The 25,656-nt window shown below is 39.5% G+C and overlaps 1 protein-coding gene across 1 annotated transcript in view; it reads right to left on the bottom strand.

Moving 5' to 3' along the window:
* The window catches only part of man1a1 (mannosidase, alpha, class 1A, member 1), a 160,389-nt gene that overhangs the window by 112,647 nt on the left and 22,086 nt on the right, over window positions 1–25,656 (bottom strand). Inside the window, exon 2 of the mRNA XM_030406309.1 lies at window positions 5,310–5,406. Within this exon, the coding sequence (XP_030262169.1) occupies window positions 5,310–5,406 (97 nt within the window). The remainder of the gene's footprint in view (window positions 1–5,309; window positions 5,407–25,656) is intronic.

Below are 25,656 nucleotides of genomic sequence, written 5' to 3' on the forward strand. Positions count from 1 at the left end.
TTCCTATATAGAGCAAGGGGTAGGTACAGTAATGCGTATCATGCTCATATGATTTATGCTTTGGAAAGGACATTATGAACCTTGTCATTAAAGTTAGCAAAGTTTTTAATGTTCCAACTCTCCTGACTTGTTTAAACCCACAACCCTAAGGTAACTGCATATCAGGGAAATAGCCTCAGTTATAGAAAGTGAGTTCATCGCATAATTTTCCAGGTCAGGTAATATTATCGTCATACATCATGTTCTATAGGAGTTGGAAACGGCTGTGACAAGGCCCTGGGGCAGAGCTGTCTTATTTACTGATGGAAGTGGGTCTGCTGGAGCAGCCGACTAAAACCTATTTACTTTTCTTTAGCACAGACTTGAGGGATGGATAGAGAGAGAGAAACACAGAGAAAGACTAACACAGGGAGTTGAACAGGCTAATCTAACAATTAGTATTCACACAGCTGCCTTCCCCTTGCTTCCTTCATTTACGTATGATAAATTCCGGTAATGAAACAGTGGATGGAATTTACACAAAGCTGATTGAATTTCCTCATTAAACATAAGAAGGCAATCATTAAAAATGAGCCCGTAAATCTTCCACACTGTATAATGGAACAGACTTAGTGAGGGTTTTGTCATGTTCCCCTGGGGAAAGACGGTTATCTGTGACTGAGTTATTGTTTCAATCTAGGTCTGTGTATGAAAACAACTTCTTTACAAACTATTATGGAGGGAATTTGAGCACATTTGACATGTTTTTATGTTTTATTTACTCCAACATAGAGTGAAATCAGAGCTTTTAACACAGCCGTTCTCTCAAATAAAATGTATTTCCCTAAATATACTAGCGCTGAAAGACAAATTTCATTTTCATCACTGATGAGATACAAAAATGCATGCTGAAAACCTTCCAAAAGACTGACAGAAGTGAAAAGTTACAATATGGAGCCCTGGATACATGAGCCATGCACTGACACCATTTGGCCAATCTGATGACGCTCCAGCTAGCGGTCAGCTACCCTTATATTAATGTATCAGGTGTGCTACATCTTGATTGCTCAATGGGGTGCACCTGGCCTGGGGTAAGACGTTCTTAAAAGCATTGTGGCAGCATCAGAAGAGAGAGGCGAGTGAAGTGAGTGACGCTGGTCTTGATGCCATCTCCATCGAGGATTTTGTTCCATTGTGTTTTAGCTGTGTGTCTTTTTGGTTTTTGGTCTTTATGTTATCAAATCCCATTGAGTTCGTCATTTTTAAAAGTGTGTCTTTGTGTGGCTGAATTGGGTCAGTGATGGAGTGTTGTTCCCCCTATAGGGCTGCTTAAGTTTGGAGCGAAACATATACAGACATTAGTATTGAAACTGTCTAAATATCCACAATCAATATGTATCGATAACCAATATTTCTGTCAATTCATTTTATCAATTCATTACGAGTCATGTTGACATCATAGATTCAACTCATTAGGACTGAAACTAATGAAGATTTTCATGACTTATTATTCTACTAATTATTTTCATTACTGATTTATTTTTGACAATGTCAATGTTTTTTGTGTTTTTTTAATCTTCCTCAGTTTACCAGGACGCAAAGGAACAGCTTCAAACTGCTTCTCTTTTCCAACCAACAGTCTAAAACCCAAAGACTCTTCATTAATGATGAAAGAAAACAAATCTTGACACTTAAGAAGCTGAAACCAACATGTGTTTGATATTTTTGCTCCATCATCCATTGCCGAATAATTGGATATCAATTTTCTTTCAGTCCACTAACCAATTGGTCGACAAGCTGAAGATATATTCTTCATATCATGCAGGCCAGAAATAAACCAAACAATATTGTCTTGTCTCCATGTTTCCAGAGGAACACCGGCTTGATGACCCTTTTGTGACACAAAAGCTTAAATTAATCTCTCAGTAAGAACCTGATGTAGACAGGCAAAAATGAGGCTAAACATCATAAGAGTCATCTTTGTGCGGAGGAAAATAAACAATCTTGACCCAAGAAGTGGCTTCAAACCCTCTTTGTAACACCCTACATACTATATACATGTTCAAAGTGCTGTCAACCTGTCACTTGTGTATTGTGATAATGTTACAGAAACATGTGAGAAGCAACCCAGAAATCAACAGCTCAGCTCAAGTATCTTGACATAAATAATGCTGTTCTACTAATGATGTAAGATACAGAAACAGCCCAGAGATAAGATGTTCAAAAATAACTTGACATCATAAAATCTGTTCTCTGTCGTTTTATGCAGTGAAGATTCCAAGGTAAAAATGGATGAAGGACTAATGTTTTGATGTTTTCTATCAAAACAGAAAACTTACTCAGTCACAACTTCCATTCATTATTCACTGAATAAATAATACACAACTGCAGAGAAAGCTCCATCAATTTGAGCCAATCACAGGGCTTGGAGATCAACTACAGCAATCCAATTACACAACATACACTCAAGATATTTAATACAACAATTGACACAAGTATCTGTTGAGAGGTGACATTGTGTTCTTCATGTCCGTGCCATGCTGAAGGTTGTTGATGGTTGGTGCCACTGGCTGTATGAATAGTGGAAAAAAAAATCAAGCCAATTCAGAAGTGCAGTAAACCTGCTTTATTTCTAATTACCAGCAAGCAGCAACTCCTGATGTGTTTATGAGGTCTTCTTCAATACAGCATGATTCGCATGTTGTACATTATGGTCCCATTAAGAGTAAAAACAGACAATAGATTCTTTAGGGCGTGGCTAAGGTTGTGATTGACAAGTCACCACCACGACATGTCCTCGAGTTCTCAGTCAGATCCAATCAGGATATTCTCCCCAGCCTTCTCATTCATATATGGTCACTACTGGCTCCAGAAAACAAATTGGTGTGGCAATAATGCCAAATTCGAGGTGTCAAAACATTATTGTATGAATTAATGGGTTACGTCAAAGTGGCTTTACACTTTCACTTCATTTGATAAAAAATAAATATCAAAGACAAGTCAGACAGACATTCTGACCATCTTTAAAAAGGTACAATATGTAAATATTGGCCACCTGCTGAACTCAGACCCAAGCAAGTAGGGGTAGCATACCACCAGCTAAATGCTACCAACACTTTTCTTTTTATGACTGTAGCAAATCTTAGCTTGCTAGTTCTGTGCAGCTAGCCAGAGTGTTGGTGTTTACACCACTAGTACAGGATCTTTTGACTGCTAGAAAAAAAGAGCTTTTAAGGCCCGGTGCTAGCTGATTAGCATATTAACTTCATTAGAAATCTCTGAAACCGAATACATAGACGTCTTTGACATAACATCAAAACTGTTGATAATTCTAGTTCACTTTTGAATACTTAGAAGTTGCTCATGTAAAGCTGCACTAATCTATACTTTTTAAACAATAAACTACATAACTGTGTGTGGTGAAATGGATATTGTCTGGTTAGGCACACAGAATTATCTCCCAACCCTGTTGTTTCCCTCAGCTCTCAAAAGTTTTTCTTAGCATCTTTCTGGGCTTTTAAGTGGTCCAGAACTCGCAACAGTCTCCAGACCCCAAAATGTGCTAAAAACCCTGCTGTATGTGTCCTGCCCAGGCAAAGTAAGCACCTAGCCACTCCATAGTGGAGCATCGAGACGCTTCAGGGCCGGATAATTTCCTTAAGCAAAACATAACTAAAATGAAATGTTAATATTGGTGATACAATGGCCAGTTAGCCAGGACTATAATTCTGCTAGATGTGTGAATAAGCAATAGATTGATGACATGTTGGCTGTATTTACTGAATGAGGTGATAATGTGTGAGTGATATGTAAAGAGTTTTTTTTCTGCCACCCCCTAGCTAAAAATAATCAATTTATAACACTTTAAAAACATAATTTGCATTTTTCTCCTTCCTCCCACTCTGACACCACCATTTTACATTAACTCCTTTCTTTATTGGCAGTTTGCTTGACATTTTGATGGAAATACAGTATTTATTGCTGTTACAAAGATGAAGATCAAGAGTGAACAGTTTCTCTGTTAATGGCTTAACTGACAAACATGAGCCTTGAAATGAGTGCAACAGTAAAAAAAAAAATAAATAAAAAAAAAATAGATCTAATACTGTAATTGAGTGTATTTGGGTGTTAACAGTCAATCTTAGCAGCGGTCAAGGCACAGTTACCTCTTTCACACGTGAATGTCATCTTATCTAGTGAAGAGCTTTCAACTCTAAACTTAGACACAGTCACATACTCACACACTCACACATCTTGAGCTCCAGATATCCAAATAAATATTCTCACTGAGAATTTAATTAGGTCAAGAGAGAGAGAGAGATCTTAAAAAATTAAAAATCCAATTCCCGATCTTATTAATCCAATCATCATTCAGAATAAATTACAATATTCATTATGTGTACCAACACTACACACAGAGTACACACGCAACACCTGCCAGAACGACATGTACAGGTTGTTATCACTGTCTCAATAAAGATTTAACATTTTTTTATATTGGAAAATTGTGTCAACTATACAAAGCTATAAAATGCTATAAAGGCCACCGGTCCCATTATCTCTTCACACAATTAGTAGAAATACATTGCAGATTAAATGTGATCATGGCATTACAGTTTTAATGAGTTGTGCTGATCCTCTGCCATTGGCACAAATGCTGTCACAACAGATCTGTGGGATCCTCTCCTTTTAGCTTTATATTTACTTTGGCGCCATTTCTCTGTTCTGAGTCGAGCCTTTTAAGCCAACAATCTCAGCCAAGACAACACAATGAGACAACATGAGGAGGTGCAACATGTAGTGTGTGTGTGCGTGTGCGTGCATGTGCGCGCGCGTGTGTGTGTGTGGCTGGGGAGATAGAAGACTTTAAAAAGATGCAGTTATTATCACGGTTTAATTTGGCTTCAGCTGTACACACACAACCAGTCAGACCAGAGAGACCAATCTAATTAACAGATTGTGTGTGAGTACATATGTACATAACATTTAGTGACAGGGCCCTGTAGTCAACTAGCAGAATGATGTGTGTGTTCTTTCACAAGCGCAAAGGATGACAGAGAATTAAGGTTTTATTAGAAATAGAAAAAAGAAGCATGGACAGAGTAAGATGCCTCACGTCACAACACTCATTAACAGCACAGACACCAACAACAGGCCAAGAGCACAAACAGAATATAAATATATGATAAAGTTGACATTTAGAGGCATCCATAGATGGATGACTCTAACTGACGGCCAATTTGGCTGCTAATCTAAAGGCCAAGGCCGCCAGTAGCAGGGACAAGAGATCAATCGTGTGTGTTTGTGTGTGTGTATGGTCTCTCACTCACCAAATAGATTGCTGGAGTGGCCTTGCTTGGAGACGGGCCTGAGCTCATTGGAACCCCAGGCGTAGCGCCTGTAGCTGTCCCACGCATGTTTCATCATCTGACAGGGAGGAGGAGGAGGGGAAGAGAGGAGGAGAAGACGACAAATGAAGAGAGTTAAAGACGACATTCAACTCCGAGCTGTTACAAAGACAATTAAGTTATTTTCATGATATTTTGGGATTGTTAATGATGGTAAATATTCACAGCAAAAAGTGATACTTTAGCATTTTATAGTTATATTTTGGTCTACATATCATTTAAATTAACACCTTGATATGCATCACTTTACTATACATTTACAAACAGTTTTGCTATCAGCTAGCATATACAGTATATACATTTTGGTCAGTGTTTTTCCATAAAATGTCAAAAACCCACAATAGACTGCACAATATGGTAAAAAAGTCAAACTGGGATTATACTGACTAATAGTATGATTGCCCAATGATACACAATTGGTGGGAATTATCATTTTTGCATCATTGTTTTCATTTTCATTGAAAACAATGACTTGCTTGACATTTGTTTGGTTCTGGCCCCAGCAACTATGTTTTATTACATCTGGAGAGCAAGATTTGTAGGCCAGGGTTTCTCTGCAGAACTACAGTACTTCATTTAAATGCTGTTTTTTCACAACCTTTATCAAAGAAATTAAGCTTCTGTGCTTTGATATTGGCTATATCACAATTTTGATTAAAACAGCACCCCTGTCAACTGAATCTTCCCAAAGCCCAAGTAGATATTCTAAAATGTCTTGTTTATTCCTCCAAAACCTCAAAGACAAAAAGAAAATAAATGTAGTTATCAGAATGGCACTCAGTAGGGCGCATACCCCCACCAAGCCCAACAGTCCCGCTCAATTCAATCAAACTTATTCCAAATTCAAACCCGCCTAGTATCACTTTGAATTCTATAGCATCCATAACCTGCTGAACGTTTAGTTAAAGATCATCATATCTGGCATTGTTAAGTAACTATTTGAGGTCCCCTGGATATCTACGTAATTAACGGAGATGATCACATATCCGTGTTTAAGATTCACATTCTCACATTCTCACTATTTGATCTTCTCCATCTTAAAAGGCTAAAATCCCATCAACAAAAGAAGTCTGGAGCCCTGGATTTAATGATAAATATATCTGGCCCTAAATCAATAAATGACACAAGAACAAGACCAACATCTGTCAACATGTTCTAATCTAAAACAACATCCAGTACAACTGAATTCACCACTTTAACAGGCCTCTTTAAGCTGGAAATGTGTATTTACTTGTATTGTATTAACATTCAGACAATTAAAATACTCCATAGATAAAAGTATTATGCTAGTCACTAGAGCTGCAAAGATTGACTCATTCAGGAGGTTTATTTAATGATGTTATTCTGTGGATCAGGTGGCCAATAACCTATTCAAAGTGTCTGTCAGCCAATTATAACTGCTGCCTGATTGATTTCCTCACCTCGCTCTAAAACAACACACAAACATCACTTAATTTCTTATGAAAAGGGAACGTTTTCCTCTGCCGAGTCCCATTATCTGCTGTTGAGACCACCCGATTCCCCCAGCAGGACTCACTGCAGTTTCATCTTATTTTAATCTGATGCTGGCTGGAGGCGTGATGGCAGCGTGAGCACTGGTTTCCAATCTAACACCCAGACAGACACCCATTTCAATCTCACACGAGGCTCCTCCTCTGGCTCGGCATTTGTCTGTTTCGCTAATCCAGGTTATATAGCATTGTCCCTGATCTTTCTAGAACCTGCCTCTGGATTAGACACGCTTAAACCCTTTATCCTCCACCTTCAGACGGAAGATCTGCACACACACACTTCAATTATAGCCTGCTATTGTCATATACTCACACTGTATTCTGTATATGGGGTGAATGACTGCCACATGCACCTCAGTGCTTGCTTTGTACACCTGATTATAGTGACACACACACACACACACACACACACACACACACACACACACACACACACACGCGGCAATGTGACTGTGAAGCTGATGCACAGCCTGTAAAATCCCTCCTGTGGGTATGACACACACCCTCTCACACACATATCCTGTTGAAAGTATATACATGCAAGTGTGTGCACAGGTTTGCATGAGTGTGCATGTTTGTGTGTAAGTGAGTGGCACAGTTCTGTGACTGCGGCTGACTCACTGTCCTCGAGTGGGCTAACTAACAGACACTCACTGAGAATAACAATTACTGCAATGATGTGAAAAGCGGGTACAAATGGCCACAGCAGGCGGGAAACTATTGGGTCAATGTGCCAATCAGTGAGTGTGGCGACGTTTGGCCAGAGTTAGCAGAGTAAGCCCGCAAATCAGTCAATCAGCGCGTCAGTGGTTTAGTGATTCACTCAAGATGGACAAGTCAGGAAATCAGTTTTTCAGTACTACTGCTGCACTATCCAACCAGTCTCACAGCCATTGTAGGTACAAGGTTAAGGGCAAGTGAAGCTGAAGTGAGGTTCAATAAAATATGAAAAAGCTTTTAATAGCTGCACTATATTACAACTATTCTTTTTTTTTTTCTTAACCAACAGGATGCATAGAAGGCTGTGCAGCTATATTAACACGGGAAACTGGCAACATGTTGCTGCTTTCATTCATTCCATTTGTTCTTTAACATGCAGTGGTGTTGTTATTTTATTTTTTTTCTCCTCCTCTAAAAAGTTGTGCAATCACTGTTCTGATTGTTGTTGGGGTTTTTTTTTTTTTTTTTTTTACTTCATTCTATATGTCATAACTATAAACCCTGGTGTTTTGTTTCCACTTTTTGTTCTTTAAATGTGTGTATATCAGTGACGTTATAAGAGAGGAAATAAACCACTGAAAGCATTTTGAAAAGGGCATTTTTGTTGCATTTTTAGTTCCATGCGACTCCAATCTCCAATCTTAACACCAAAGTAAATCAAACTACAGTTAAATACATTTTAAAAAGATAAGAGAAGTTACAGTCTAAAAAAATTTTTCTCAACAAACGATTTTCATTTCTTTCCATTATACCATTGTCACAGTAGGTTTTAGTAATGCACCTTAACACTGCTGCCATCTGCCAGAAAAAAAAAAGGAGCAGGTAAACAGCTGGCTAGCTACTACCACATCGTGTGGCTACTGTCTGAGAAGTTTAGAGACGAGAATGTACACTCTACTAGGTAAATCTTGCAATAATTCCGTTGTCATTAATTATTATTGTAGTGATGATCTAACATCATGGCAGCCCTATTAACAATAATATTATTATTATTATTATTATTTCAAATGGTTCATACACAACCACAGGTGTGGTGCAGGTGCACAGTAACAACCTAGAATACTAGAGAAGAGGAGTAAGTACCCACACGCTGCTCTGATGCTCCCAAGAATTTATTATTCTATTCATCTTCTGAGCATGACTGACAACATCTCAATCAAAGATGGTCTTCAGCAGGTTACATCATGCAAGCTGACGAGCCTGCTGCATGAATAGACTCTGATTTCATGCTTTTCATAGAACAAATGGTTATTAGATTGCAATACATTAGAGAATATGGCATACTGTGTTTGAGAGGAGAAGGGGAGGCATAATTAGCACAGTTACCTCTCAGCCTGTGTGCTCCATATGCATCTCTCACTTGTACAAAGACACACAGATCATCACATCAACACACATGCATGCACGCATTCGTGAGGTTCGGTATTGGTGTAACCGTCTCTGACAGGTAGATGATTCCTGAGATTCAAATATGCTGCTCTATCGTCACATGTGCCCTTATTCTAAACACACATAGATACAAAAAACACAGAACAAAAGCCACTTCATTTGCATAACATCTCCCACACACATCAGAAGGACAGCCAGCGATAGCTTTCCTCCATTTAAACCCACTAATTAAAGCTAGTGAGCCTGCTAATTACTGCTCCTATATGCATGTCACATTAAGAGATCGACTCAAACACTCTTGTTGGAGTCCACATGGGCTCTGCAACACATGAGAGGGAGCGGATCTGAGGTCTGTTCAAGGATGTTGAGATCAAACCAACAGAAAAGGGAAAAAATAACAAAGACGTTACACAGTAAACAAAGCGGCACTGGATAAAATTACATATTTGGAAATGGATAAAAAGCAGTATGAGATTTAACATCTAAATTACAGATGTAATCCCTCCAACAACATACTGATATCCAATTTGGTAGACAACTTAAAATCTTGATGAATTACATGTGTCAGTCAAGAGTTTCAGCGACACGTTTTTTACTGGTTTCATCTGCTCAGGTTGAAGCTATACCGGAGTTTCACAAATGACAAAGGTTTTTGTTTTCTCACCCTACCTGTTTCAATAGACCTTATGGGCACACCTCAATAAAGCCTTGTCTGCACACTCCCTGACAGAAATCGGACAGAGATCTTATCAAACCACATATAATGACTATTTCTGTCTGGGTGTATCAAGATGTGCAGGTCATTAAAAGGTACCACAGTCAATTGCCAAGTGCATAGTGTACAAGATTACATTTGCATTGAAAGAGGTTATCTAGAGCGAGTTACTACTCCTTTTTTTCTTTTTCTTACCACATTACCAGATTGTTGCCTTGTTTGTTTGCCTGTTCTCTTTGTGGGGAGGATCTGACTATTCTGCTACAACTAACCACTTGTATCCGGCCATTCTAATGACATAACAGCTACAATGATTCATCAATTAGTTATCAATTATTAAATTATAGATGTAAACTATTTTGATAATCTTGTAATCAGTTTGAAAACATTTTTTTCTTCTTTAAAAAGAAAAGACATAATACTTACAGTCCAGATTTTAAACATTAATATTTTCTCGTGTCAGTTCAAGAAGAATATAAAAAAATATATATAAATAACATAACAATAATAATAATTAAAAAAATAAAGAAAATCAGCGACAGATTAACTGACAGTAAAACCGACAATTTGCTGCAGGCCTAATGCCATTTCAAGTTGTTAGCCATTTAATAATTATCATACAGTAATACAGACAATGCAGTTGATTTTGAGAATATATACTATTTAATAATAAACACAGTATATCCCTTAAGCAGTAGTGTACAGCAAAATGTCTTGATAGAAGAAAGTAACACACCAGGTACAAACTGGAAATATTCTGTATCAGGTCAACTTTGAAGACACAAGACACAGAAAAAGGGAAACGAAGGCAAGGATGCGTTTCCTTAAGTCAAGACAGACTGTCCCCCCTCCAAAGCAGGTGTATTAACCTATTAGCAGATAGAGGGAAACAGGCTAAGCAATTGGGCAGGTTTATATCATGCTGGCTGGCAGTTACAGCCAAAGGGCATTTAGCTGAATAGGTTTCATGATATCATGTGACGAGTGTGACGGGACAGGAAGGAGAATCTATAAAGCTAACGTAGAAAGCTCAGACATGTTAGCGGGCCAGGTTACCTTCATAGGCCTTTGTCTCCTAACATATTGCAACTGTGCTGTCCTGAATTAGTTTAACAAAATCTGACACATGGGTGAAAATGGAGAGGATTTCCACAAACTGTCAATGGAATCAAATTACATTTAGGAAAATAGCACTGCTGTTCTCTAACTCACTATGTAAATGTAAGTGTGCCTCGCAGTACTAAACGTCGAAACATTTGTGCGTGTTAACTGTTACTGGATTTGCTCCTCAGGATCCCTATGTGTTGACTCTAATTGGATTAACCGCTGAGGATTTTCTAGGCTGACTGACCGTTGTTATCAGTAGCTGAAGCCATTTCAGGCATACAATAGCTCCATGCTAACTGGCTCTGTGTTTAAGGTGTAATGGCTTTTCTAGGGCACCAGCATCAAGTCCAATCTAACAGGAAGATCTTAAGTACATACACGGCTGCTCTCGCGTCGAGAGTTCGCAGTCAGAAACAGCTACAGGCCAGGGATCAGATTATTTAGTACAGAGTGGTTGTGTAGGAGGTGCTGATAATCACCCCAAGTGGAGTGTCTGCGTTCAGGTGGCATGTCCTACCTGTCCTCTTGGATCCATGCTCTTCACTTGTTATACAATCTAAATTTATCTGTACTATATAGGGCTACACTTTTTTCTTTTTCACTGTCGATTGATGTTTTAGTTATTTCCTCGATTAACTGTGATGATGTTTGGTCTATAAAATGTCTGAAAATTGTTGATTAGTGTTTCCCAAGGCCCAAGATGACAACTCATTGATTAATTGTTCAAACTCTTGTATTTTTTGGGCAGTAAAAATTTTAAACATGGCAATTTTCTGGATCTATTTCCTTACAAATATCATCTGTCATGTGTCTGTCCGTCCTAAAAAAGCAATCCCGTCTCTGCTGCTTATGCTGAGCTTTCTTCCTTTTTCTGTAACTCCATTTTAAAGGACTTTTAAAGGGTTGTTTTCTTCTCCGTATGGGGGCTGTAGAGACACGGGGTGTCTTATGCTGTACAGATTGTACAGCCCCTTGAGGCAAATTATACTTTATGATTCTGGCTAAGTACAATTGACTTGACATGAGAATCACCTACTCCTCTCGCTCTTCATGTCATTCTTATTCTCTTTTGTCTCCATGTTCCTCCTCCTCACTCAGCCTATTGATCTGCCACAGGCAGTGAACTAATAACTGTTGTGTTCACTGGTGACATACAAGCACGTATATATACACTGACATACATCCATGTGCACAATCAAACGCACTGCCAGAGCCACGTCTACAGCGGTTTCCTGTCAGCAGGACAGCTGATGGAGGAGAACTTATTTTGGAGCATGCCAACACCTAGCACAGGGGAATAAAACGTCTCACACATTTAGTTTGTACACAATGTTAACATGTCATGTTTTTGTAGTGACATGCCTGTTCATTCCAATGAGCTTGTGAGCATATGGATAAGGATAAGAATATGACTACATATTAGGGGTTTCACAATTTCAATTAGCTACATATAAAGCATGATTGGCGATCCTCTGGGGATTTTTGTGGATGCCCCCGAAAAAAGACAGCTAGCTTTGCGGTAGCTTGCAGATGCACTTCCAGACACATTACATGCATGCACGAAGACAATCAACTGACATTCAACTGATATTCTAAAGTTCTTTTTACTGATTGGTTTGGTAGTTACTCTCAGTGAATCAAGTAACTGAGCTTCTGTCTTTTGTTGAATGTTCTCAAATCCCCAAAGGGTGGTATTTATTTATTTACTCTGAAATCTTTTGCCTTCGTGGATATTATTTTAACTTGCAAAAGACACCAGTATAAAGCCAAGTTGTTATAGCTGCTGTAAGTGTTATTTTCTTATCAAAACATGTGTTAAATAGGTCTACATTCCAAGAGTCATCACTCTTTGGTCAGTAACCCATGTCACCCATCCTCTTTAGACAGACAGATAACTGTTCATTCAGTAAAAGAAAAAAGAAATGTTCTGGTATCTCTGTATACTTTTTGGTGACAGAGAACCCCATAAAGAGGAAGTCCTGTCTGATCATGAACACACCGAAGCCAGGATCCTCCTGTTAACAAGCAACGGCAAGGCTGCCAATTCCAGCTCGCTCGGTGACGGCTTATATTATCAGACAGGCAAGGTGAAGAAAATAACTACAAAAAAAGAAAGGCAAAGAGGGCTGCCTCAGAAAAACAAAGGGATCGTGCAAGTGGGGTGACATAGAGAGGAGGGAGGGGACTGCTAACTGGGAAACAGACAGGAAGTCAGGTAAAACGACCTGACGGCCAACGCTTAAAGCAGCTTTAAAGATCGGAGCAGGGAGAAAATTCTGCTGCTGTTAGAGGGGTTCCATCAGAGACAGTACAGAACCCTGTCAAATATTCATGAAGAAGCAACTGCAAATAGTCGACTGATCTATTCTGAATTACACACATTGCTTAAAAAAAATCTATTGAATTATTACTCAAGAAACCTGTGAAGCTCTCAATATTTAAGAGCGTTTTTATAAAAAGAAATATGAATATTGTTTATTTTTAAGTGTGTGAGTAAGAGTACAACTGAAGGATTTTTACTTTTATCTGTATTTCATCTTTTAATAAATGCAGGTGTGGCTCTCATCTTAAGTGATCACCTAGGGGAGATTTTCAGACAAATGTTTTGAAACAGCACTCTAAACCACCATCAGCAAAATACAGGTTTTAGTATGGGAATAAATATTTAGGATTTCAACACCAAATCAAGAAAAGATCAAAGTAAAAAGACAAATAAAAAGACATTAAATTGAAGAACTTGCAATTAGGACACCTGCCTCGATAGGCCAAAACATTTCCGGCAAAATATAGATGTGTTGACATGGCAATAAGGCCCAACCAAGTGGTCTACTACCACAGATGGGCACTGATGTACAAAAGTCCACAGAGGCCTCATTTAAATGTCACCAAAATTAAAACCTGGCACAGATTCAGTGTGTGTACATTACACTGTTGTTTGTACACACACACACACACACACACACACACGCACACACGCACACCACACACACAACACACACACACACACACACACACACACACACACACACACACACACACACACACACACACACACACACACACACACACACACACACACACACACACAGAGTGATGATGGTAAATCATTAACTGGTGTGCAAAGATCTGAGGGTAAATGACCCCGTTTGCTTCAGGGTGCCTTAAGTAATCTGTAACTGAGGGAATGTGCGTGTAAGTGAGTCTCCCTGGGAGGCTGCTGTGGTGAAAGTGAAGCTGAAACCGAAAAACTGTCTCAGGGGAAGCACTTGTGACAAACGCCCTTGTAACAGGTGCACCATGAGTGTGTGTGAGAGGGAGAGAGGGCAGTTAGGTGACAATATGGTCGTTGGGCAGATAAGGACATCAGACAGCCAACCGGCATGTGGACCACACAAACATCAACATGCACACACACACACACACACACACACACACGCACACACACGCACTCACACACACACACACTATCTGCCTGCCAAAGCAGCATCCCCAGTGAGTGTGTGGTGAAGTACAGATGCTTGACTGCTTCACTCCCTGCCATCTCAATGAGAGGAAGATAAAGACAGAGTGTGATACTGAGAGAAAACAGGCTGGGTCACAAAAAAGCAAGGACATTCTGTAGACAGGAAGCAGGCAGAAACGGCTACTGGGTGTAAATATAACGCAAAACACTTCACATAGTAAATTGAAATTCATAGTTTTTATCCACCTTCAATAGAAGCCTTGAAAAGGAGTGATAAACCAGAAACATAACAAACTGGAAAAGAGGAGTAGAGCTGCATTGTTTTAGCCTGTGAGGATAATGGAAAGTGCACTGCAGGAAACTATTGATTTATAACAGTCTTTTAGCAATGGTTGAGCAAACTTCTGAAATATCACTTTGAAGTTGAATCGGATTCCTGGCGTCAAACAACTTCCACGAAAAGGGATCCAGATTCACTGAATTGATTTAGATGAACACTGTTTTTAGGCTGCTGTTCCCCTTCTGTCATCGGATTCTCGTCAAGAAATCACATACACGTCCAAAAAACTCTTATTTAGGAGGCATAAAACTTCTACATAGTTTTTACCTTGTCGAAGCTCGTTGTTTAATAAAGCTTTTGTAATTCAGCACTCTCTCTAAAAGCTTTCTATCATCTTCACTTATTTATACAGGTACAGACATGAGCTTGCCCAGACAACAGTTACTATTTCCTTTTCTGTTAATTTCATTACCAGCACTTCTTTGAAACATGTGGTTTCCTGTTTATGTCCCGTCATGCAGCACGTGTTTGGAAGCGCAAATCTTAAGCTTTCATCAAATACTTGCAGGTTGACTCATTACGTTACACAACAGTTGCTTGGTGCGATCAACAAAAGCCTGTTTGCAAGTGAAAAGGCTGTGAAATGTTTCTTAAAGCTGCTGCTAGTGTAGCTACAGGTTTTTTTTTTACTTGTAAGGGTTTCACTGTGGAGCTGCCCCAAGACTGAGACATATACAGAAATTGGTATTTGAAACATTTTTTAAATAATGACAAATGGTCATATAGAGCAGAGAATTAACAGTGCCTAGTTAAAAAGGTGAAACACCAGAGCTACAACGATTAATCAGTTGGTTGCAAACTATTAAAGCAGACCTATTACGCTTTTTCGTATCCTATATTCTTGTGCAAGACACAACAACAGAAGCTCCTTTTTCCCACAAAAGACACTGCTCCTGAAATGCCTTATCCCGCCTTTAATTCTGTGATTTTATGACATCAGCATTTCACACATTTACTTAATTTATGCCTAGCAGCTTGTGGCATGTAATTATTGATTTAGCACAGCTGTTCTGTTGTTGCAAGTGGTGCTGGCTCAGGCGTGTTTGAGATGAACAATCAGAACAGACTGGGTATTCAGGAGGGGGACTTTAAAGAGACAGGAGCTAAAACAGAGCATTTCAGACAGAGCTGCAGCACTGTGTAAACCTTGTAAACCTGTTCTAGTAGTAACCCAAAAATAAAATGATGAACCTGAAAAAGAACATTATATGTCTCGTTTAAATCAATTGTCAACTGTTTCGACTAAACTAAACGTTTTCTTACACCTTTAAACGTTGTCATTTCACTGCATGAACTAAAGCTTTAAGTGCAGGAATAGCCTTGAGAACAGAGCAATACAGCAGCAATTCATCAGTGATAAAAGAACAAAGGAAAAGCAGAGAAAAGGGCATGCTTTTGATTTCAACCAAAGTTAAAATTGATCAAGTAAGTGCTTGTTATCCTTACAGGAGAACTTTTGTAAATGCTTTTTCACATGGTTGTTGATTCTCCTGCTGCAGGGGTTGTTTACCAGCTTTGTCTGTGTTTATGCTATCCTGAATTTAATCTCTCCCTCTATATCCACCCCCTCTCTCTATATGGGGATGTAAAAAACAGTGTGCACCTCTGTAAAAAATATTACTGCATCTCTCTCAACCCTATCTCTGAGGCCAGACAGCCTGCTGCTGCTATACTTCACACAAGCCAATGCATGGGCGCAAACACACACACAGCCTTCCATGGGAGTAAATAAGAGCACATTAAACATTCACTATGATCAAGTCGGCAAAAACAAGCATAAAAAAATAAAGCCCCTTGCATCATGTAAATAGTACCTTATAAACCCTGAATATCCATGTATTTCACAGTAAAAGGAGATTGAAAATCTTGACGGATGGAAAGAAGGAGGATGCCAGGTCTGACACATTAAACATCATGAAATAGAAATGACATTTTGAAATGTGCCAGACCCTGGGGCTGCATCTATATTAGAGGAGAGAAGACGGCAGTAGCCTCGAAGCGCCATTACCACTTACACAGGGACACTGCTGAAAGGCTTGGGAACGTATGGGATAAAAGTGCTTAGAATATTATACATGGTAAGTTTTTAAGGGGTGTTTTTATGCTTTCCCTTATTGTCTGTCAAATATAAATTATACAGTGCAAAATATTAAACATGGCCAAAGTTCCAAATAATTAGGCAAAGGTATGCAAAGCAATCCCTGTGAGCAAAAAAGCTTTTGTTTCAGACTGCTCTGAATATAACAGTTTTGTTGACCTAGGCATGAGCGTTAAAAAGTCTATCAGGAGGATTGTGTAGTTTCATATTGGTCGATATAGATAATTATTCATAATTTTTAATGGCCATTTTTATCTTTTTAAAGACTAGGTTAAAGAAAAAGAGGCTAAAGTGCAGTGATTCAGATAAAAAATGAAACTGTGAATCATTTAAAATGGAGCTGGAAACAAGCATATTAGGTCCCCTTTAAGGTTAGGTGCAGTGAAGGGGATTGGTATTTAACACTTAAGCTCAGGAGCAGCTAATTGGTTCACTGAGTTAAAGAGTTAACACTTTTCCACTCTGGCTCTGTCACAAGAGACACTCATCTCAGTACAAAAACCAACACGTGCAGCCACTAACATTAATAAAGGCTCTGTTCCATTAGATGCCAGCCTTCACAATACCATGCACACCTAAATGGAGTCTCACTACTATAAATGTAACCAGTCCCACCTGTGTTTGAAGGCTCAAACTGTCCACCATTAGAATGCTCTCTTCCAGGCACGGCACAACAGCAGGTGCGGGTACATTTTGTCCCACCTGTGTGTGCAGTATTAACCAAAGTATAGCATGCAAATGAGCCCAGTTACAAATAATTACAATTACAAATGTGTCGATATAATGGCCAGTAACCCAGGTGCGGCCAGTCCTCAGTGTGCTGCAGTTGAATGATGGAGAAATAAAGGGACAAATTTCTCTCCGGTGTGGGGCGGCGTGTGAATTTTGCAGAAGTGAAAGCCTTACAAGAGGAGGCAAACCGAAGCCAAGCTTTCCATAAATAAAGGCTCTTGAAAGCTACAAAGTGTGATTTTAGAGGCAGAGACATTACAGGTGAGCGGTTGGGGAAATAACTCCAAGTGAGCTCAAGTTGTGGAGAGTTTTTATATTGTTTACTCATTATCATGTCTCATTCAAATTATTTACTTCAGATTACTGATGACCACTTTCGAGACCATGCCATTATGTTTCAGGATTTTACAATCCGTCCTCTTGTCTTCCAGGCAGCCATTTGTTTCCTCGTTTGTTTAAAAATCAATTTGCAGAAAATCATTTGGGTGGTGCAATTCATCAAAGTGAACATAATGTGTCGTTTTGGTATGGTCATTAAAGTTAAATCATAATTGCATGGAAACAAATGTGTGAGTGCAGGCTGATTCACAAAAAAAAATCTGGAATGCATTACCATTAAACAATAAGTCAACTCTGTGGCTCAGGTTGTGTTACTTGCTTGTTTGTAAATGGTATTAAGCAGTCAAACATATCCATCTTTATTTCTTAAAAAATGTTCATGTATGTTGACAGTGTTTCAATCTTGTGGTATCATAGGAATGATCAACACAAATGCATATGCAATTGGCCCTGAGGGAAAGTGAGCTCTGACACTTCGGTGAACCCGTTATTCCCAGCACAATTCCCCTGTGTCGACTTATTTAAGCAGAAAACAAGGTTTTTCTTGCTACAGTTCCTTCTGTGCTGGTAGAAACCTTTAAAAAAAGGTACAGCACACAGAAGCCCTGACATTTCTGCTTACAAAACTTGCTTTCTGACCCATGCTGTTTTGGAGCAAAACTCACCACCCAACTATTTTTCCACCCCGTCTCTTCACATGTTCTCACTGCTCAGAGACAGAGGACAATATCTATCTCTCCGCCTAGGGACCAGTTCTTCAGGGATCAGTGAGGGATTTCCTAAGCGGTTTAGTATTTCAGCAGCCATATATGGGTCAGTATTGTACTGCTGGAAAAAGGATGCTGCCTCCACAAAGTCTCCGCTGACAGAAAAGTGGGTTTAATACTTTTTCCATGATGGCTAGCTCCAGCTTCAACAGGAAACAGGGCTCTATGTGAAACTATCAAAATCTTAACAACAACTACAACAGACAGCGATAAACTTCAGTTGGATGAAGACAAGTTTTGTGCCATGTTCATTTCACCATCAGCTTTACTACACAGTCTCACATAGTCCCTGAGACCCTTTTTGGATCAGCGATGCACTGACTTTCTTTTTGCCACATCTTCCCTGGCCAATCCAAAAGGGGTGCACCTTTTTCCTTATCTCTTAGGAAGGAGAAAATCTGTAGCAGTAGTTTCAACAAAGCATTGTCTTGCCAAAACACACTAAGAAACAACAAAAATTTTGGCTATTTAAAAGTTTGAAGGAAACAGAAAATGGCACAAACAAAACTGTGAGCAGCAACAATGGCTGCAATTAAAGAACAACAACAAAAAAAGGAAGTATTCACGGTGTTGAGAAGTTTTCTGATTGGTTATCAAGTCCAACCAAGGCTGCTCAAGGTTTTGTTTCAGAGCTGAACGATATATATTATACCTGTCAGTGTAAGTTTCCCACAGGATTTCATGAGACTATGGGGGGAAGGACCTCGGACCCTGTAGCGAGGTATTGGGCCCTGCTCCCCAGAAGAAAATTTTACTCATTTTAACGTTAAATCTGGTGCGCTTTGACAGAGCATGTGTATGCGTACAGAACAGGACGGGGCCGTAGACTGACCGAGAGTGAGAGATGCTTTGGTGAAGCAAGGATGCAAAACGTTACAGATCTTCAGCGCTATTATGGGAGGGGAAAAATATTTTTGGATCAATATGAGCCTGTGGCGCAGCAAATTAGACTATGACGGGCCATCATCAATTAATGGGAAACACTGGTTCAACTCAACTAGTCAGAGGCTAATGTTGAGCTCAGGGTGAACCAGGCAGGGCTTTTTGGTGAGCATCCGTCGTCCATGTTGTTGCCCAACAGTTAAAAGTTATCCTTTTAACTGTTCACTCCATTTAATTATCTTTTGTCAGGGTTTTTATCCTATTTTATGTTTTTAGTTTTTAAGGGTCAACTCCAGAGTTTCCTCAGGGGGGTCCTCCACACTGGGAGCTGTGTCTGGGCTGCTGCTGGGGGTGCTGTCCTTGGGTCTTTTCGGCCCGGCCAGCTGTTGTCTGTCAGGGTCGGGGGGCCTGGGCACTGCTGCCCCCCCGTGGCACAGCCTGTGACTCCTCCCAGTGTGGACGGCCCCAAAGGTGGCGTTTCCTCAATCCTCAGTGCCTTGCCATGTCTCCCTATTGCCAGTAGTAAGAGTGTGTGTGTGTGTGTGTGTGTGTGTGTGTGTGTGTGTGTGTGTGTGTGTGTGTGTGTGTATGTGTGTATGTATGTATGTATGTATGTATGTATGTATGTATGTATGTATGTATGTATGTATATGTGTGTGTGTGTGTGTGTGTGTGTGTACGTATGTGTGCATGTATGTGTGTGCATGTATGTAGTACGGAGGGTGGGAGGGAGGGGCTTTCTTTATTATTGTTTTAGGTTTCCTGTGTAAAGCACTTTGTGCTACATACTTGTGTATGAAAAGTGCTCTATAAATAAAGTTGATTGATTGATTGAACATTGGCACTAGTCAGTCCTCTTCAGTGGCTTTTCAGCCAGTTGAGCATGCATCCATTACATACATCATTCTGATTGGTTGTTCAGCTAAGCAAATCAGTACACAAAAAGTAAAAATAAAAAAAGGAATGGAATGCCCCCTTGAGCTTCACCCATTTTGCACCGTTTCTCCTTGATTTTCTTCTTTTCACCAGAGAAGTGAAGAGAAGTCGAAGTCCAAGCACCAGCACTAAAGGGCGATGATCTATCTTTTTCTTTCTCCTTGGTACAACCCAAATAAACCCAACTTCAGGTATGAAAGTGTCCCTTTATTGATACAAATGTAACGGTATTTCCACAGCTTCCAAGTAAACCATTTGTATTTTTTCACCAGAGAAGTGCCTGCTGAGTCACATTATCAGGCAGACAGAGCAAATACCATAACAGAGAGCTCACTGTTCCACATTGACGTAGCCCTTCAGCATGATGCCAATGTGATAATAATGAAGAAGTCAGGCTGTTATGATCTTCATGACTTCCAATCAATCAAAAGACGATGAAGAAAAGTTCAGAGAAATGTGGACACCCTCTTCAATTTGCGTTATTCGATATTAATGTAATGATTTAGTTCACTGTCAACCATTGATTAATCAGTAACTATCTACTGTGTAAATTCCAGTTCAATAAAGTCTGTCCAATAGAACAAAGATTTCCCATCAGACCTCCTCTATTTCTCATACATTCCTGCCCTCCTAACAAGTCGAGTAAGTGCCAAGACTCACTGACCTGATGGGGCTCGTAAAATGCGTTGCTCCCAATAGCCTGATTGGTGCTTAACAGTGCTCAGTGTTGATAATATGGCCAACAGACCAAGCCTACCTGCAAAGCAACACTGCACACTAATCAATATTAGCTGACGACCGTCAAGGGAGGAGTGGAGAGAATGATGAAATTGAAGAGAGGGGAAAAAATAAATCTATATCTGCGACTGACTGTGTGGTTAAAAACCTGGTTCTGGCAGTAATATAACACACCTGTGGGAGCAGAATTATTGACAAAAGAGATGTTACAATAAAACATGAACACTCAATTCTCGGTGATATGATTACTTTCATTATCCGACCAGAAATGGAGCCAAAAAAGCTATTAGCCATGTTGTTATTGAGCTAGGAGAAATGTTGTGTTTTGATATTAAATTCAACCCACTGAGTCGACGAAGATCCAATCCAGAGAGGGATGCTACATTTCACTCTGACAACTTTTGAAAAGAAGCTGTTTTCTAGAGAGCGAAAAACAATGGGAAACATATTCAGCATCCTTATGTGGGTGTTTTCCAGCAAGGTTTACAGAAGACTTTCGTTTCACTGTGACTTGTTGTGCCATAGGTTAAAGTGCTAAACTCTCCCTCTCAACCCCCTGCAGGGTGCGTATGGGCTTGCACAACTATATCAGACCACACACATATTTACTGACTTGACCTTTCTCTTGGTGTAGGAAGCAGCCCAATTGGGTTTGACCCAGCCGCTTGAAAAAAGGCAAACTAATGAAGACTTTGTGAAAGGCAGATTGATTTTTCCCCCTCTCCCTCCCTCCATTACATCCATTGCTCGCTCAAATACAGCAAGCAGGAAAGAAAGTAGGCGGAGGCGGCGGCGGCAGTGGCAGCAGCAGAGCTCGAGCTCATCACTCATTTGTTTTACAGTTTGGCAGAGACGAGGACTGAGCAGCAAAGAATGCCAAAACATACACCCTGTGCTCTATTCAAATGGCCTGGGCTGAAGGATCGGAAAGTAACTATGAAATGTGAAAGGGCTGGATTAAGGGGAAATCTGGAAAACTGCCCATTTTGGCTTTTTGACAGGAACTAATTAAAAAGCTTTTTGTCTCTTCATCCAAATTATTATGGCTTTAACCTTTTGACTAAAAATGCTATCAAACACCTGTGACATTGCAGATTCAATTAAAGTAGGAAACCGTTTCCAGGGTTGGTAGAATGGGTTGGAGTAAACTGGCACAAATTACAGCAACTTTTCAGTCTCTTACTGCAACTAGGCGACAAAGGAGCATACAATGTAGAACTGCAAAAAATTACTATTTTCATTAAAGGTTTATCTGCAGATTATTTTCACCTGACATGCCAGACACATTTGGGAAGGCACAGCTATACATTTTGGAAAGGGCAGGCACTGTCGAAACATACTTGGAATATGATTTGAGATATCACTGTCAATCACGGACTAACTACAATCAGCAGCTCTCCCCGAATGCCACCACCAATGAAGCCTGTTGGTAAATCAAAGAGACAGCAGCTCTCCCATTGAGAAAAGCCTTCAGCGCCATTCTTCCCATAATATGCATTCTCCAATATAAATGATGCTCAAACATCTACACTATACCTTTGAGGAGCTGCCTTTGTTTTTTTTTTTCAAACAAACAATTGCTTTGACTATAGCCGACAGTAGGTCCTCATGGGACACCAATTGGTTCCATGATGGATTTGCAAGAAACCATGAACATAACATAACTTTGCTTAATCTCAGTGCTATACGGAGGCAACTGGACCTGCTTGAGTTTCTTGAGAATTACCTCTCATTCCTCAGTTCAGACGGTTTAAAAGCCACTTGTAAGACATGTCCGTATAGCACTTCAATATACCATGAACTGGATAACTGACAATCCTCCCCTTCAACATAAATTTGTTTGGGTTGGTCTAGATGTCCATAACAGTTTCCCTGCCCCCAAGGCATTTTGTCCGACCAACAGCCCAAAATTAAACAAAATGTATCATCATAAAAGACTTAGAAACCCAGCAAATATTCACGTTTGAGAGGCTTAAAAATATACACTTATCTCTCAAAAATTACTTAAATGACAAATCAATTAATAAAATACTTCCTGATTATTTTTCTGTCAATCAGATTATCAATCAATTGACTAACCTTTTCAGCTCTAATCCATGTTTGTTAAGTGTTGGATCTCCTAGGTCCATTAATCAGCCAGAGGAGTAACTGTCTGCTAATCCAATCACTTCTACAATCCCATTAAATGGAAGCAATGATCAACATTCACATCCCACCCATGCATCCAACTCACTGTGGATAAATCCAGTATTCACTTAACTTATTCAATTCCAATCAAACATAAAAATAAAAGTCTCGAGTTCGATAACCAAACTGTTTCTTCTGTTTGTTTTCTTCTTATTTGCATATCTACAATGTCCGATTCCTACACGGAATGATATCTAAACTAGTGATAATGTAATAATTATACCACGTCTCCACTACAAAGCAGGCCAAAATTAGATTTGCTCCACTCCAGAGTAATTAAGTCACACATTAAATAGGGATAATATAGTTGCCATGGTATTTGCTAATCTTGTAGGCAAATTTATTACCTGGAAATACCTTGATCGGCCCCAGCATAATTACTGCACAATTTGCAATACAGTTGTGGCTATGTAATTGGCAATGATAAACCACAGTCTGCTAAAATTCAATCTAAGAGTTTATATGCAATTAGCAGCCGGGGGAATGTTGGACATAGATTCCTGAAAGCTGGATAAACACGTTTTACTTTTATTATTTACCCAAGCTTTTAGTTGTTAATCACATAAGTACATGCAGTTTTTTGCAAACGTGATTGCCCTCAGTATATTATTTTCCTGATAAATTTAGTTCACAATGTTTAGACCCTTATTAAATTAGAGAGTATCTGTTTGTTCAATGCAAAAGTCTTAAAAAAGCCTTTTTCTGTTAAATTATGTGTGCATGCAAAGTTCCCCCAGCTGTAGTGTTTAAGACAGGGATGGTGCATTAATTCTTCACAAAAAAAAAGCCTTTTCTCTGTGGATGTACAGTATTTTCATCTCAGTCATGAAGAGCTAAAGAAGACACTGTTTGACAAATTGTACGCTGAAGTTCCCTGCTGGAAGCCTGCAGTATATGCCCCTATATTTTACCAGCCGGGGCAGCAATCCAATGCATCTTCTTTAGCCAGCTAAAACAGTTTAAAGTCTTCCATTTGTAACTATTAGTGCAGTGGTGGGAGAAGGGGAGCAAATCCTTTCTTCCTGCTTTGTAGAACAGATAAGTTCAGTCCTAATCTTTATATTTCAGAAGGGTGGAAGTGGCTTTGTGAGCCAGCTTTAAAAAGGACACCAGCAGCTTTTTGGATTTCAGCTATAGGCAGCTGGAGAATTTGATGTGAATGTGGGGTTTTGTTAGTTCATTTGACAAGCTCAATCCAGATCTGTGTTTCTATCAGTGTCTTAGAGTCGGATTAATGACAAATTATCTTATTTAGTCTGTCCATTGCCTCGTGAACTCTGCAAAAGATAGGTTCCCTCTATGGACTTTCAGCTAACAAGCAGTGTCTTGAGTTTAAACACTGAAAAACAATCTTCCTGGGGTGGCACAGATCAGAGGTTATGCAAACCTCCTCAAGTAAGTTCTCAGTAGGTCATAAATCCCCCTCTTAGTTTGTCCATGGGAGCATTAAAGTAAAAGACACCATTCATTGGGGGTATGGTGAGGGCAGCGGCTTCTGAAAGCAGAAGATGAGTTGGACAGAAAGGTGTGGGGTTGGCTCTCTTTAGACCCTCAAGGATTCGGCTGTATGTTTGGCTGATGTGGTTAATCGGATTTGGGGTCACAGCAGTCCAATGAACATGTGATGAGACTTTTACCTCTTGGCTGGTGAGAAAACAGGTGTTCAGCTGTTCAAGAACAAATATAAGCTTTATAACATGCAAAGCTTCTATTGAGGTTAATCATCAAACTAAAACAATTCTAAATATGAAATAAGTGATTCATTGGAATAATTGAGTTAGCCTATAGCCCATTAACTAACATTAGCAACCTGTGCTCCAACCCTGCCAGTCAGTGCTGATATTAGAGGAGTGGTACCAAGAGCAGCAACTTTGTAGCTGGAATTGAGTTACATTTCCACAGTCGTATGCCATCAAATTGGGCAAATGCAACATTGAAATACTTAAAAATGTGGGACTGTCATTAACAAATCACCTAGAATCAGGACACCCAACCCCTCAGTGTGAATGCACATAATGAAGAGCTAAGTGGTCAATAACTGTTTAGTGCACATAAAGGCCCAGTCCCAATATATACCCTACCAGAGTATAAAAAGTTGTTTTTGTATGGCTTAACGCCAATAAATATGGATTGGCGCATTCTGGAGTTATTGGAACTGGTTGGATCACTCAATCCAGAAACAATCTTCAAGTTATACAAATATTTTAATACTAATAATATGAATGTAGCTTAATCTTTATTTGCAACTAAGCAGAAATATGTACTACAAAAAAGCTGTGCAGCATTCAAATGTTGATTTAGAATTCAAATGTCAGCTTTATAAATGAAACTTAGAAGCTTTAAAC

The sequence above is a fragment of the Sparus aurata genome, chromosome 22 (genome assembly GCF_900880675.1).
Source record: "Sparus aurata chromosome 22, fSpaAur1.1, whole genome shotgun sequence".
NCBI classification, from domain to species: Eukaryota; Metazoa; Chordata; class Actinopteri; order Spariformes; family Sparidae; genus Sparus; species Sparus aurata.